Below are 16306 nucleotides of genomic sequence, written 5' to 3'. Positions count from 1 at the left end.
GAAGGGGCAGAGAGGTTGATGCATTTGTGTCTTAGGGTGAGGATCTTGAAGTTGATCCTTTCCTTTACTGGGAGCCAGTGGGCGTCTCGCCTGATCTGGGAGATGTGGTCTCTTTTGGGGATGGAGAGAGCTACGCAGAGCGTGCTGTTTTGAACTATTTGCAGTGGTCGAAGTTGGTTGGAGCGGAAGCGATGCTCTTCTACTTCTTTTAATTAAGTTTTACAGTTCCTATACTTTCACTTTTAAAAGAAACCGTTCCGGAACGGTTTAGTTTTAAAATAAAAGTGTAGGAAGAAGTTGAAACTTGCACTTTCAGTGCACTACACTGGACAGTCCCTTAAACAGCAGGCACATGCGATTTGAGGTTTGTATTGTGCATTATAGTGGGTGTGGCAATGGGGATTGTGGGGTGGGGTGCAGACCAGTAGGGAACATAGTTCCACTACTTCTTTTCATACACTTCGACCGCTGATTATTTAGAGTCGCTTGGGGTTTTTTGCAGAGGTACCTGCCAAGAGGGTATTGCGATGGTCAAGTTTAGCTCCTATTGTGGCGCGGGCGATGGAGAGTCTGTTTTGGGTGGTGAGAAAGGGTTTTATGGCATTTATTAGTTTGGTGGTGTGTGCAGAAGCAGAGGAAATGGCGCTAACCTGGCATGCCATTGAAATGGTTGAGTCTATGTGGACTCCAAGAGTCTTTACTGAGGTTGAGACAGGTATGATTGTATTATCAATGGGGAAGTGGTTGAATTTCGAGTTGAGTTTGGGCAATATTTCCTTGGGACCAAGGAGAATGATCTCAGTTTTGTCCCTCGTTTAAGCAAAGGCCATTGGCAGCCATCCAAGTCTGGATGGTGGTATAGATTTGAAGGAGGGCAGCTGCGTCTTGGTCGTAAGAGTCAGTGAGAGGGAATAGGACTTGCGTGTCGTCGTCATAGTTCGTGTAGGATATGCCAAGCAAATTTAGCATGTCAAAGAGGGGTCTAGTGAATAAATTGTAGAGGGTAGGCGCAGAGCAAGAGCTCTGTGGCACACCACAGTGGATGGTGGAGGGAGATGCATTGGCCTGATAGGAGAAGACTTTCATAACCCTTCCTTCTAAGAAGGAGGTAATCCATGATGTGGCTTTATTGGAGAAATGGGCTGCGTTGGAAAGATGCGAGGTTAGGATGTCGTGGTCAACCAGATCAAACGCAGTGGAGAGATCTGGGAGAAGCGGGAGGGCAGGTTTTCCCTTGTCCATTATTTTGGTCATTTGGTTTTTTAGGTCTAGGAGGGCGAAATCTGGGACCCGGCAAGAGCCGGCCCATTGGCAAGCGCTGTCTCTAGCTGTGCTCTAACGCAGTTATTTGGGCTTTTACGTGGCGCAAATGCACACATAATGGGTCAAACTAAAAAGGGCAAAAGAGAAAAAGCCATGAAGAAATACATGAGTATGTAAGAAGAGCGGAGTTAGCAAGCATAGAAACGACGGTAGCTTTATATAAAACATTATAAAGAAAGAACATAACGAGGATGGAAGCACACACCGAAAAAAACAGAACGAAATAAATAGTGACAAAAAGGAAACGCTTAACATGGGGAATTAGCAAAAAGGAAACCATATGGGAATAAACCAAGGGCAACATTTAATATGTCAAATTTACGAAAAGGAAACTCTTAATATGGCAAATAACCAAAAGGAAATGCTTCATATGGTGAATTAGCAAAGAGGAAACGCTTCAAATGGTGAATAACCAATAGGAAATGCTTAATATGGTGAATTAGCAAAGAGGAAACGCTTCACAGGGCGAATAACCAAAAGGAAATGCTTAATATAGTGAATTAGCAAAGAGCAAACGCTTCAAATGGTGAATAACCAATAGGAAATGCTTAATAGGGCAAATTAGCAAAGAGGAAACGCTTCACTTGGCGAATAACCAAAAGGAAATGCTTCATATGGTGAATTAGCAAAGAGGAAACGCTTCACTTGGCGAATAACCAAAAGGAAATGCTTCATATGGTGAATTAGCAAAGAGGAAACGCTTCACTTGGTGAATAACCAAAAGGAAATGCATAATATTGCAAATTAACAAAAAGTAAACGCTTAATATGGCCAATAACCAAAATGAAATGCTTAATAGGGCGAGCTAGCAAAGAGGAAGTGCTTAATATGGTTAACAACCAAAAGAAAATGCTTAATATGGAGAATTCACAAAAAGAAAATACTTAATATGTCAAATAACCAAATCAATATGGCAAATATGTCTGCTCTTTTTTTGGTTTGCGCAGCTCGTCTGTGGAATTCTCTTCCTCTCTCCTTGCGTTCAGTTCAAGATCAGCTTACCTTCAGACTTACACTGGAAACCTTTTTGTTTGCTGCATAATCTGTCTCCCTTCTTTGCTTCTCCTTACATCTTCATCTCACAATCTTCCATAGCGCCTTGATGCCCTTGATGGTGTATGTTCGCGCCTTACACATTTCCATAACATAACTATTAACTAAAGCAAAGAAGGTATGACACCAAGAAACCAGGGATAAACGGGTAACGGCAGCAGGAAGGTAAGGGGCTAAAGAATGAAGGATGGATTGGAGATCATCACTCCTATGCACTAAGAAGGCTTACTCGAAAAAAGAGAATCTTGGGGATCCCTGGCAGAATACTGAGGCGGCATAGTTGGGAAGTGTGGTGCTGGGCAATGGGAGAGGGCAGGGAGACGTTCCGGTGCCGAGTGGTGCAATGACGATACTACGGTGCAGGAGGAGGGCGACAGCCTATAAGAAGGGGTGCAAGTACACGCTCCCTGAAGGGACGTCATTTCACCAAAATTTCAGGCGTGGCAGAAGCGACATTGCACAACCCTTAACCTCTGATGACATCACACGAAGTGATGTCATTTGACCCCACCCCAAAAGTGACATCATGGGAAGCGATGGAACACGACCTTTCACCCCTTGACAAAACAGGAAGTGGCATCACACAGCATTGTTTCTAAGTACACTACGAAAAATATGGCTACAATATCATTGTAAAGTGATATACATTTATATAAGAATTGATCACCATATGTATCATTAATATCAGTGCGTATAGGCCCAAATTACCAAATTGCTGTGAATGCAAGCAGTCGTCCAAGGCCAAACGATAATGATGTGTTATTATATAGCACTTACTCTTAAGCGCTTCATATAGAACAAATATACATACAATATTAATCAATCTCTGCTGGTACACATTTATCAACCTAAGCAGGATGAAAGGCTGAGTTGACCTTGCGGGAGTCGGACCTGCAACCTGAAGATCACACACACATTGCAGCAGTGAGCGCTCAACCCACTGAGCTATTGTAACGGCTATAGCTATCAGAAAACCAGACAATCCAGAAGCAAAGGACCACAGGCTGCTGGCCACAGCCCAGAAGCCTCAGTCTAATTTAAGAAAAGAATAATAATAACTGTATAGAATTATTTCTTTTAGGGTTAGCAATGGAGACCATAGGGGTAGAAGGTGCGACCCCTGGTGACCCCCAAATGACGTCCCTGGCTCTGTCTTTTGCCCTATGTGCCTGAGAACCCAGTACCTGCTAAGGCAGCACTTTCATTTCGGTAACTGCCACCCCCAAATGTATTATTCCTTGTTGCAATTTACGCAAAAGTACAGCCGAATGCCTTCCAAAAAGAAACATGGGTCAGGTCTCTCTCTCCTTGGCCTTGACGCATGCATTGCCCATCTTCAGTCCTGGCAACATGCCGGGGCATCGTTGGTGGGGACATTCTGGTGCTGAGTGGCGTGCTGATGCCGCTATGGTGCGCAGCCGCTCAACTCCGGAAGTCCAAGGATCAGGGACTCGGGCGAGGAGAGCCGGGGCCTACAAGAGGTGGTGCAAGTTCATGCACCTCATCTTTTATCCTATGTGCCCGAGGAACCAGAACCTGCAAAGATAGCCCTGTTGCTTTCGGTAATTGGCCGCTCTCCCTCCCCTTAAGTTTGTAGTTGGGAGGGGTATAAATGTTTGCTCAGGGGTAAGCCCTACGTAGAATTTCATACCGGGCTCAAACGATTGGGAACACTTGTGCAGAGATTTTCTTCCTAGCTGTGGGCCAAGGCTCAGTGTGGAATGTTGACGTTGTCAGGCCGGGCACTCACCGAAGGGTGCCAGCATGATAGGATGCACCGTGTGGGGGAACGGGACTGAAGGTCTCGTCAGGTCACCTTATTCCTCCCGGGTCACTGCCGAGGCGTTGGGGACATGGCCCAACCATACCTCCACGCTCAAGTTATGATGAGGGTAATAATACTACCAGCCAAAGGTATGATATCATTATTTTATTAATTTTTGCAATGCGGCCGAATACCTTTAAAAAAGAAGCATGTATCGTATCTTTCTGCTAGGCCTTGCTGCCTCTGTCGTCCAAAGGAAAAGGACCGGAGGGAGGTGAATGAAAGGAACGGGGAATAAGAAAAGGGGGTTGCACCGCTTCCCCCACAACCCCGTTCAATACACCACTGCATGCCTCATAATGGAAACTAGCATATTTGACCACATCTCCCGCATCCTACGAGAATTGCACTGGCTTCCCATCCCAGCCAGGATCTGCTACAAAACTGCCTGCATCACATATGTGAGGCAACTACTGCCCGAACACGAGCCTCAAACCACCAGCCACAGAACTCGTGGTCTTCGGTGGGACAAGGTCCTCTACAAGGCAGACAATTGCGAGGTGTAACACTGAGGCCACGTGTAAAATAAGACATTGGCCCTGATTCATGGAATCTTTTACGTGTAAAACGGGGATTTGGGTGCTATTCTGCCCGCAAATCCCCATTCGTCAAACAGGGGTTTGCAGCAGAATGGCAGGCAAATGCCCGTTTTACACGCAAATAATTCCATGAATCAGGGCTATTGTCTCTTCTGAATTGATGCCGACCTCGGGAGACGCCAGGTTCTCAGGCCGGGCACTTCACCACTGCACCATGTTTCCTAATGAGAAATAGCAGACAACTAAAGTTGCATGTTCCAGGAAAAGCATTGGTATTGATTCCTGGAGTTTAAAACATGCACACCTTTCATTGTTTCTAAAACACTGTTAGAAGAAAGTATAGGCGCTATATAAACTATCATATCACATCTTCTCTTGGTTTTTTGTGCGTCTTGATTTTGTGAAAGGCAAATGCCATTCGGACTCTGTAATTTGTATTGATGGTTATGCAAAGCCAAATAAATGAAATTTGCATATTTCACCTTGATATGCTAATTTCCGATGACGTCGCACCCCATTCCGTACGTGGAGTCCCCCCCGCTTTCTTTTTAGGACTTAGCCTCTGCCTATAACCTCCCATTCCACCCACTAATGGTAACCCCAAATGACGTGCCCAGCGCTCGCCCTGCTGTTTCCTAGCTAGGTTCGTGGTACACAAATAGAAGAAAGAAAGCGAAGGCAACGAGACCACTGCTAATGACATACGCAGTGTGGAGACTGGTATGACGCAGAGGCGAGATGCGGGGCGGTTTATGAAATCGCCAGATCCTGTAACCGGTAATTCCCAATGTAACTCCCTCGAGTGGGAGGAGTTCTGCCCTCACGTGTTGCGCCGCCGTCACTGCCGTCTCTCCCGGACCTCCCCCAAGCGCCCACGCGGCCAGCCCAGCAAGGACAGACTCGCGGTGGGAGAGAAAGCCGAGTGATTGGACCCCGGCTCCCCCCCACGTGCCCGGGCATCCGAGCCTGCAGCTAAGGCAGGCGGGGGCCCAGAGCGACTGAGCAGGGCATGTGCAGGAGTGAACCTAAAATAGGCGAGAAGTTTTATTAATTTAATATAATGAAGTTTAGTTGAAAGAAGTATTTCACATATTCCATAAGATTATTAAAAATCTGCATTCATCCAACTATAGATAAAATTCATATTCCATATGACTAAAATACACAAACTTCAAAAGTTAAGACAGATCGTTTCGAATCCTTCATTACATTTTGTACCTCATCAAAATGAATCGACGCCATCTTCCATGCGTTTTATCGCGCAATCATTAGGCTTGCATTACATGAATTAAGACGATATTTCCAAAATGCGCCCTCCTTAAGCGCCATAGGATGATAACCAGGCGTATAAACACCTCCATTTTTAGGTGCACATGTTTTAGGTTTTACGCACGTTGTTAGTACGTGCTTTGCACTCTCCATCATGGTAAGATCTAGGCAGAGTCGGCAAGTGCGGAGTTCCCGAGTCGTGCCCAATCTCGGGCCCAATGTGGGCAGCGTTGGGAGTTGCTCCAGCCTCAGTGGCAGATCGACCCTGCCAACAGATACTGCAGGACATTACAGTTAGTACTGCTGAGCAGCGAGGAATTTGGATCATCGCAAGGAGCTGTGTTCTGGATATGGCCTGAGTGACTCCATTCGTGTGACGCTAGAGACGCAGTCCCATGTAGTCCTCTTATTCATAAATTCCTCCTTTAACTAATAAAAATCCAAGGACCAATCAGGATTTCAAATAAGTCTGTAGATAGTTTTGCCCATGCATGCAGGCCGTTACCATTCATGTTCTTCCTCGTGGCATTGCTCATTAGACTCAACAGTGTGCACCTGGGGTCTTCCCAAGCCTTAATAGGTAACATACCTCTTTTCCTTAGGGCTTGGGAGGAGAGCCAAGGCAGCCCAAATTCCAATCTTACCAATTCAATCGGCGCGCACCTCGGCAAGTATAATAATGATCTCCAAAACCTGCCCTCGATTGATTTTACCCAACCAAAATTCTTCATGTTAAGAGCTTCCAGTCCATCTAGCATGGCCCGACAAAAACTCTGCTTATAAAGCAATACAATACCTGCATTACTGTATCCCCCTGCATAATTTCCATTTGTTTTAGTAAGTGCAGTCTCTACAGTAGCGTTCCTACTCCTCTCTGCCTTTAACTCCAAATATTTGCCCCTACCAAATTCCAGGCCCGAGTATCTGTAGGAGACTACCTTTTCAATCATGCCCTCTGTGAGAGTCGGGGATGCACTCTTGCAACCGCTGCCATAGCACATTATCTTGGTTTTGTCGGTATTGTTTGTTTGTTTGTTTGTTTATTTATTTGTATAGCGCGCCTGACCCAGAGGTATATGGGCGCTTGAGCATCAAGTTACAGGCATAGGTAGGAACATTTGTACAATTGTGCAGAGTAAGTATAGTTACAACATCGGTTATGACAGCAGTTATAGTAGACTGAGTGACATATATACATACGGTGCTAGTTAATTGTTAAGTAACCAGGTGATGATCTTAGTTCTGAAAGGTTGAAATGTAGAGGTGGATTTGATGTCCAATGGGATAGTGTTCCATAATTGTGAAGCTAGAACTGGGAAACTGGATCCGCCGGCTCTTTTGAGGGAGTATTTGGGCACTGTCAGTTGTAATGTGTTAGAGGATCTGGTGGTTCTAATATTCTGTCTTAAGATGAATTTATCGGTTAAATAAGGTGGGGCCAGGTGGTTAAGAGCTTTGTAGGTGAGGCAGATAGTTTTTAGGTCTATTTTTTGTTGGATGGAGAGCCATTTGCATGTGATTCTTGTGGCTGAGATGTGTTCTCTTCTGGGAATATTAAGGGCGGCGCGGAGTGCATTATTTTGTAGAACTTGTAGTTTGTTAACAACCATTTTATTGGCACCTACATACAGGCTGTTGCAATAATCCAGTTTGGATTGTATAAGTGCTCTGGCTAGAGTAAGGCAATTGTTGGGGGATATCAAAGGTCTGCAGGCTCTGATTAGTTTCCCAGTGTAAGCAGTGGCTGAGGCGGTCATATTAATTTGTTTGGCGAGGTTGGTGTTAGTGTCGAGATAGAAGCCAAGAGTTTTTACACTTTTGGCAGTGGGAATGGTGTTGCCGTCAATGATGAAGCTAGAGTAGCTCGGGCTGAGATTCCGGATAGTGTTGGGTGAGCCGACAAGGAGCAGTTCGGTCTTGTCATCGTTCAGGCAGAGGCCATGTGTGGCCATCCATGCCTGAACGATGGAGAAGACTTCACCGATCCTGTTGGCATCCGTGTTGTGGTTGCCTGATAAAGTGAGGAGTATCTGGGTGTCATCTGCGTAGTTAGTGTAGGTGACACCCAGATGGTCCAGTTTATCGAATAGGGGCTTTGTGAATATATTATACAAGGTGGGTGAAACACACGATCCTTGTGGGACACCGCAGGTAATGGGAATAGGGTCGGCTGCTGCAATGGGTGAGAAGACTCGCATGGTCCTATTGTCCAGGAAGGATTGGATCCATGTGACCGCCGAGTGGGAGAAGTGTGCTGCCGATGATAGGTGGTTGCACATGATTTTGTGGTCAACCAGGTCAAAGGCAGCGGAAAGGTCGAGGAGAAGCAGGATAGCAGCTCTCCCTTTATCTTTGATTTCGTCTATCTGGCTCTTGAGATCAACAAGGGCCGTTTCCGTCCCATGTTGGGGACGAAAGCCAGATTGGCGAGTACCTAGTAATCGGTTAGTTTCAAGGTAATCCTGAATTTGTAAGTAGGCCACTCTGTCAAGGATCTTTAGTAAGAATGGGACAGTGGTAATGGGTCTATAATTTGTGGGTATGTCTGGGTCGAGGGTCTGTTTTTTTAGCAAGGGTAGGACCCAGGATTGTTTCAGATTACTTGGGACCATATTGTTAGAAAAAGACAAGTTTATTAATTTGGTGATGAAGGGGGAGAGATCCCTGGCAGCATCCTTGATTATCTGTGCGGGGCAGCTATCCCCCTTGCAGTTCGAGGGTTTCAAGGATGCTATAATTTTTTGTACTTCAAGTGTGGTCACCTTTTTGAAGGTGAAGCCTGAGCTAGAGGCGGTGAGTGGGGGATGGGTGGGTCTGGAGGAGGGGTCGTGAGTGAGCTGTAGCCGTTTGTTTTCAATTTTAGTTTGGAGCCCTGAGATTTTGTTGGCAAGGGCGTTCTGGATCCCTGTGCACCAAGGTTTATCCTTTGTGCAGGTATGTTCAGGAGGAGTGGGGTTTTCTAATTCCTTTAAGATGTTAAAGAGCTCTTTTGTGCTGGAGCCTGCCTGTGAGATCCTGGAATTAAGAGATTCTTTCTTGGCACGCGTGATCTCATTTTTGTAGTGGGTGGAGAAGTTGGTGAGGTTGGTTCTATTGTCTGCTGAAGGCACCGATTTCCAAAGTGATTCCAGTTTGCTTTTTTGTAGTCGGAGTAGTTTGAGCTCTGGGGTGTACCATGTATTCAGGTGCGCTTTAGGTTTCCCTTTACGCATTTTTAGTGGGGCAATGGTGTCGATTGCTTTAGCCATGGAGTCATTATAGGTGTTGACCATCGAGTTTAAGTCAGTTGTATTTGGTAGGGCGTTCAGAATGGGGGTCACCAGAGGCATTAAGGCTTCAGCTGTAATGTTGCTCTTTTTCCTAGTTTGGCAGGCCGGAGCAATAATAGGCTTTTTGTGCACTGGGTTGTTTATATTAATGTCAAGGGGGAGGAAGTGGTGATCCGTCCAGATGAGTTGTACAGGGTCCTTTAGGGTAATGTTGCAATTGAGGGCGGTAACCCAGTCAAGGATTCTCCCTTTCGAATGGGTGGGTTTAGAGCAGAGTTGAAGGAGGCCATGCTCCTCTAATGCCGTGGCCAGGGCAGTGGCGGGGGAGTCGTGAGGGTCATTAAACCCAAGATTGAAGTCTCCCAGTATAATTATTTGAGCTGAAGGTTTGGAACTTTCGGCTACTAGGGAGGTAATGTCTTCCTCAAAAGAGCCCGGTGGGCCCGGGGGTCTGTAGATTATGTGCATAGTGATCGTACTCTTTGGGGAGGTTTGTAGTTTAACTGTGAGGTGTTCGCATGATTTGAGTGGAGGAGAGGAGCCTAGTCTGATATCGAGTGAGGATTTGAAGATGAGGGCTACACCACCTCCTCGAGCGTTAGGTCTGTCTACTCTGAGGATAGTATAGTTGTCAGGGATGGCTAGGGTAAGGGATGGTCCCGCAGCCTCATGTAGCCAAGTTTCTGTCATAGCAAGGAAGTCTAGGTTGTTAGTTAGAATGATGTCGGCGACTTCTGTAGAATGGGCGACCAGGGATCTAACATTTAGAAGAGCTCCTTTTAGTGTATGGAGGGTCGAGATGATGGGGGTTATAGTGTACTTGTTGGTTTTGTTGGGTGGTTTAGGTGGGCGTTTGCTCGTTTTGTGGTGGATTCTGGCACCAAGTCTATTGTTGCGATCGGTAGGGATAAGGGTGGTTGTTTGAGAGACAGTAAGGTCAGTCATCGTGGAGGGGCTGTGATGATGGGTGGGGCAGGGTGCTCTAGTGTCTGTTGGGTTCTGCTTGGATCTATCTGCACTCTTGTTGTTTAGGGCATCGTAAAATTGTACATGGTCATGGGTAGGATAGGCAGATTGTGGGACCGGGAGGAAGGCTGGAGTAGTGGGCAGGAATGGTGTGGGGCAGACGATAGGGTAGTGTCTTGGGCAGGCGGGTCTAGCTAGTCCATATTTATGGGTTAAGTAGCTGTTACCATTGCAGAGTATATTGCTTTGCATGACACAGAAGGGGAACATGATCACGGTAAGGCAAGGTAGCATAAAGTGTGTGCTAGGGGCAGTGCGCCATGCAGAGGATAGGCAGATGAGGGACATCGGTGCGGCCATAAGGCACAACACAATAGTATGGTTAAAATACGACCATAGGGCACAGCACAATAGCGTGGTCACTGTGCGATCATAGGGCACAACACAGTAGTGTGGTCTAAATACGACCATAAGGCACAACACAGTAGCGAGGTCTAAGTATGACCATAGGGCACAACACAATAGCGTGGTCTAAATGCGACCATAGGGCACAACACAATAGTATGGTTAAAATACGACCATAGGGCACAGCACAATAGCGTGGTCACTGTGCGATCATAGGGCACAACACAGTAGTGTGGTCTAAATGCGACCATAAGGCACAACACAGTAGCGAGGTCTAAATGCGACCATAGGGCATAACACAATAGCGTGGTCTAGATGCGACCATAGGGCACCACACAGTAGCGTGGACTAAATGCGACCATGGGGCACAACACAGTAGCGTGGACTAAATGCGACCATGGGGCACAACACAATAGCGTGGTCTAAATACGACCATATGGCACAACACAATAGCGAGGTCTAAATGCGACCATAGGGCATAACACAATAGCGTGGTCTAGATGCGACCATAGGGCACCACACAGTAGCGTGGACTAAATGCGACCATGGGGCACAACACAGTAGCGTGGTCTAAATGCGACCATAGGGCATAACACAGTAGCGTGGTTTAAATACGACCATAGGGTATGTGAGTAGTACTAGAGACCATAGACCCAACCGAGTGGGGGTGGCTAAGACTCCATGCGTACAGTCATGTCCCGGTACTTGCAAGTACTTACAATGCGTTCTCTTTATGCGGGAGGGTTCTGGTAGTGGGTAGGTTGCAAGTTGCTCCGTGTTGAAGGCCACTCCGCGCTCTCATGCGCGTAACTGGCGCAGAACAGGCCTTTGTATGGCCTTAGGACTGGCCGCCGGCGATTCCGCCTGCCGGCGGTTCTTTCGTTTCAAATCGAGGTTCAGCCTCGATATCGTGCCGCGATGCGCCCGGCATGGGCGAGTCAGGCACCTCTCGTGGACAGGGTCAGGCAGGCCCTGCTCAGTTAGCGCGCTCCGTGCCTGGGTATTGTTGTGGGTCCTCTGCTGGGCTGGGGGGCTGGGGGGGCTCCTGCCCTCACCCCTCTGGGTGGATGGAAAGAAGTGGGGGACCTGGGCGCAGAACAGGCCTTTGTATGGCCTTAGGACTGGCCGCCGGCGATTCCGCCTGCCGGCGGTTCTTTCGTTTCAAATCGAGGTTCAGCCTCGATATCGTGCCGCGATGCGCCCGGCATGGGCGAGTCAGGCACCTCTCGTGGACAGGGTCAGGCAGGTATTAATAACCAATTTGTTTGCTGCAGCATATTTGTGAAGCTTGCTGACGGCCCTACGCAAACCCACAAAAGAGTGATCGAATAGTACTCTGGCGTAAGCGTAGGACAGCCAGCGAACATACCCTCCCTCTAATTTCAGGGGAAAACAGTTAATCTAGAATAGGCGAGATGTACAGGAGGAAAACACAGGCATGTGCCAGAGGGTCCAGACACCTGTGCAGGAGATCGTTAATAGCGGGCCGACTGCCTGGACAGAGAAATGTACAGGGGAAGTGTGATTGGGAGTGGGATCTACTGGGACATATCAAGAGGGCACAGTACAGGATATGGCTCAGAGCAGGGCAGAGAAACAAGTCATGTACAAGGGTATCAGGCGGGTATTGTTCTGGTGTCAGAGCAAGAGGGGACTGTACAAGATATGGCGGAGCAGTGCACGGTAATGGAGGTCGAGAAATGTGTAGTTGAAGGGGAGAGCAATGCACTAAGGACAGATTGGGAGGTGAATATGTTTTATTTGATTTATTTACATAGCACTAAAGCCCGTGGGTATCAAAGCGCTGTAACATACAATGACAATGACAAAGAGTAGCAGAGATCAGTCCAACCCAACCAGCATATCAGGGAGTGGGTTCACAGAATGTAGTGTAACTAGGCAAATGATTCAGAGAAAAGGAGAAATGTAGAGGGGAGGGGCCAGGAGGGCACTGCACTTGGGAACTATCAGGATGGCCAAGTTCATGAGATAGCTCTGAGCAGGCAACGTCCAGGGCTGAGGACTAGGGCCTGCACAGGGGGGTCTGAAGTGCAGAGCACGCAGGAGAGGAGAAATGGAGAACGACGAGAAGAGGAGAATATACGTGTGAGAGGGCAGTGGGAAATGCAAAACCACTCCTGACCTCAGCCCGGTACATGAGGGAGGTCCGAGAACCTGCGCCAGGTCATCTCTAGCTGCAGAGAGCTAGTGCTGAGTGTTGAACCCGCACCTCATGTTCAAAGGGTGGGCACTCGTCATCCCATTCTGCAAGCATCGATTCATCTCTGACGCCCGAGCCCATCCTCAGCCTCAGGGAGTAACACCTGTGCTCTAGAGCTTACATCAGCACTACAGTATCTGAAAATGTACTGCAGGGCTTCTAGTGGAGTGAAAAATGGAGCGGTGTGAGGGCAGAGGGGGCTAAAGAGTCACAAAACAAGGACTGTTGAGCAGCAGTAATATCCCTTGAGAGGTGTGGCTGGTAACTAAAGGTGTGGCCCAACAGCTGCAAACAAGCCATCCATCACAAAATACACCTGCCATTAAATGGAGCACAATCCGTACAAAAGGGTAGTGTGAAATATAGTATAAACAATGACCCGCAATGGTGGAGACAGCATGTTATGTTATGTTATGTTATATTACAAATATTTTATACTGTACAAAATTCCTGCAGGAGTTTTATGAAAGCACTGTAGCTTGGCTGGAAGTTGCTTATTTATTTATTTAATTTGTATAACGCACAGCAGCCCTTGGGCATTGAGGCGCTGTTACTTGTAGGACGCTTAGTTACAGGGATAGGGCACAAGGGGAGAAAACATTACGCCCGACTGCAGTCTGGGGATGAAAGAAAAAAGGAAAGGATGAAGTGCTTTGGGAAAAAGTGGGTACAGACCAAACAAACAGTGTGTTCACATGGAGGTGGCGCAGGGGAGAACCGTAGTGGTGCATTGTGATGCCGACAAAGCGGATCACAGATCTGGATTGCAGAAATTATGATTGTTAATTTTAAAATGGCTGAAGGGCAAGGGCATATTTACGTACCGGGAGTTTCAGAGAGATGTCACAAAAAGGAGTGCGGGTCTGCGCGCTGCACTTGAGATGTGCTCGAGCAGACCTCCAAAGCATGGTGGTTTGTAATGCCAATAAATTTCAGTCCATGGGCCTCATTACATGTTTAGCGGTAGCCTTGCTGGTAAAACCGTCAGGCTGCCGCCAAACTTGCAAATTCTTCTGGCCCCTGACAATGGGGAAATACATACCCATTACAACCCTGGTGGACCCTGTATTTCCCCATTGCCAGGGGCCAGAAACATTTACTCCCCATTCCCATTTGAGCCTCATCTGGCTCAATTGGAATGGGGAGGTCGGATGCACCGGCACCGTTCAGAATGATGCTGGTGCATCCGACAGGCAAATATAATCTGATTGACCATCAGTAATTCATGTGTTCTCTAATCACAATCACACATAGCACTCATTCTCCTACTTAATTGCTGCCCAATCCACTTTCCCTCTCTTTGGCTCATTCGCTGGCCTTTTTGCTCACTCGTGAGCTACTCACTGATCTATGCACGCATCCCCCTACTCACAGCCAACTCATGAAATCACCAGCTTGTTGACTCCGTTTCTTACCCAGTCTCCTACCCACAAGGCCCACTCGCATTCCTGCTTGCCAACCGCCACGTGCTGTCGGCCATGTTAGCTTTGAAGCGGCTGTGTTGAGCTCTCCATTGTCTTTTTCTTTCAGAGTGACTGCATGAACTTTGTGAAAATTCTGCACTCCTACAACCGAACCCACCTGTACGCCTGTGGAACAGGTGCCTTCCACCCCACATGTGCCTTCGTGGAGGTGGGGCAGAGGTCAGAGGTAGGTGGCAAGGCTGGTATTTATAGTGCCTGACTCATTCCAGAGTCCATTATATGGAGTATTCCTGGCTGGTCCACGGGGAAATATGCATAGTTCTTTATTTTTTGCAAAGTATTCGTTCCAAATGGTGGTGTTGCAGCAATGCGGCCCGGGCACAGTACACCAGTCTTTGGTGCTATAAAACTACTACGGTGGTGTTTTGGCGCAGAATAAAAGGCTATTGACATAACACACAGCATGCGATCCCATCAACACTTTCAGAAACAGCATGAACTTTGCACCAGTAATAACAGTGGCCAGAATGTTGAGCACCTTGCTTTAAGTGTTGCAGGTTGGCACCAGGGATCTACGTGATTACTGTGCAAAAATCACTGCGAATGCCCAAAACATTGTGTTTTCTTTTCTTTCGATTTCGAGACCCACCGCCGCTGCCCCAAACCCATTCCTAATTAATACACCTACCCCACAACCCATCTATATTTGCGAGAACAAGTGTACACATTCGATTAAATAAATCCAATTGATTCAGCCTAGCAGGGATGGTATTCAACATTTTGGTATAATACCGGCCCTGGCAGTGTGGGTGCTATTTTGGTGTTGTAGACTCAGGGAGATTTGTTTGAATTGGTCTAGAGAGGTGTTGGCTGACAGGTTTGTGGAAGAGGTAGGTTTTCAGCATTTTCCTAAATGCTGGCAGGTGTTAGAGGCTCTCATGGCTGGTAGAAGAGAGGATCACAGGCGAGTCACAGCAACTCTAAGGATCTACTTCCAAAGATGTGCTATACATCCATGTGCGCTTGAGTATATACCGATGACTGAATACATGCAGAGGGCTTGGAACCTTATTTGGTGTGTAGACCCCCGTGTGATCAGTGGCGTGGCAATGATCCAAAGAGGAACGCCCCAGCCAATCGCAGGCAGCAAATAAGGAGTATATGTCGCTGCTGTTCTGTTGAAAGGTGCCCTGGCTATCTCTTGCGCATGACCTGGTCTAGTCGCATGAAAAATCTACGAGTGACGAGTGTATCTGCAGTCACTGTGGGATCACGAGCATGCATTAGGAATATCAGTGGTGGTGATTTGGCATGAGAGAAAAAGGCGCATGAGCCAGTATTGCAATGAAGTGAGGAGGGCAGTAGGAGTGGGTGTTCACACTCCATGTCAAACCAATTGTTAAGCTCCCTTCAGATGTTGAGGACTAGAGGAGTTGCCCTCACCATCTGCATGTGAAAAGTTGTAGGTGTTCACGTAGTGACAATTGCCCCCTCCCCAACAATGTCTGTTTAACCAACAACTTTGCATAAAAATGTTCATCATAATATGCAGCCCTAAGGAACGCTACTTCCCCGCCATTCCCCCTCCCCCACCCCTTCACAGGAAAGGGTAACCTCAGCCCAGTGGAAAAGGCTGGGCTTTACACATAACTCTCTGAAGAGACCATCCTCATCCAAAAGGGACCCCGCGCGGTGCAACGCTTTGTCCCTGCGGCTCCTTGTGGGTGTCAAAAACCTCCACATAGCCTGCTCTAGGCCACCTGCCTCATTAGTGACTCATTAGTGACACAGATCCCGTCTGCAACTTGTTGACTATTGTGTGCTCGCTCCACCCAAGCAACCTTTCTCATCATGGCTGTATTTTTTATATTATTGATATCGATATTGATATTTTATTTCTATCGCGCTCGTACACAAGTGTTTCTCTATTCTCTCGGGTGCATTGCCGGAACCTATCATGGCCCCTGTCCTGCACCTGGACTAGCCAGAGGTCGAAGTGGTCGGGAGCGGTG

The 16306-nt window shown here is 47.3% G+C and overlaps 1 protein-coding gene across 5 annotated transcripts in view; it reads left to right on the top strand.

Moving 5' to 3' along the window:
• SEMA3B (semaphorin 3B) overlaps positions 1-16306 on the top strand; it is a 600182-nt gene that overhangs the window by 462358 nt on the left and 121518 nt on the right. For all 5 annotated transcript variants that reach the window (XM_069644131.1, XM_069644132.1, XM_069644130.1 and 2 more), the window contains one exon: positions 14401-14520. In XM_069644131.1, the coding sequence (XP_069500232.1) occupies positions 14401-14520 (120 nt within the window). The remainder of the gene's footprint in view (positions 1-14400; positions 14521-16306) is intronic.

Source organism: Ambystoma mexicanum, chromosome 2p (genome assembly GCF_040938575.1).
Source record: "Ambystoma mexicanum isolate Mex_15411 chromosome 2p, UKY_AmexF1_1, whole genome shotgun sequence".
NCBI classification, from domain to species: Eukaryota; Metazoa; Chordata; class Amphibia; order Caudata; family Ambystomatidae; genus Ambystoma; species Ambystoma mexicanum.
Note: the sequence above shows the minus strand (reverse complement) of the source record. Positions and strands in the feature narration are given on the sequence as shown.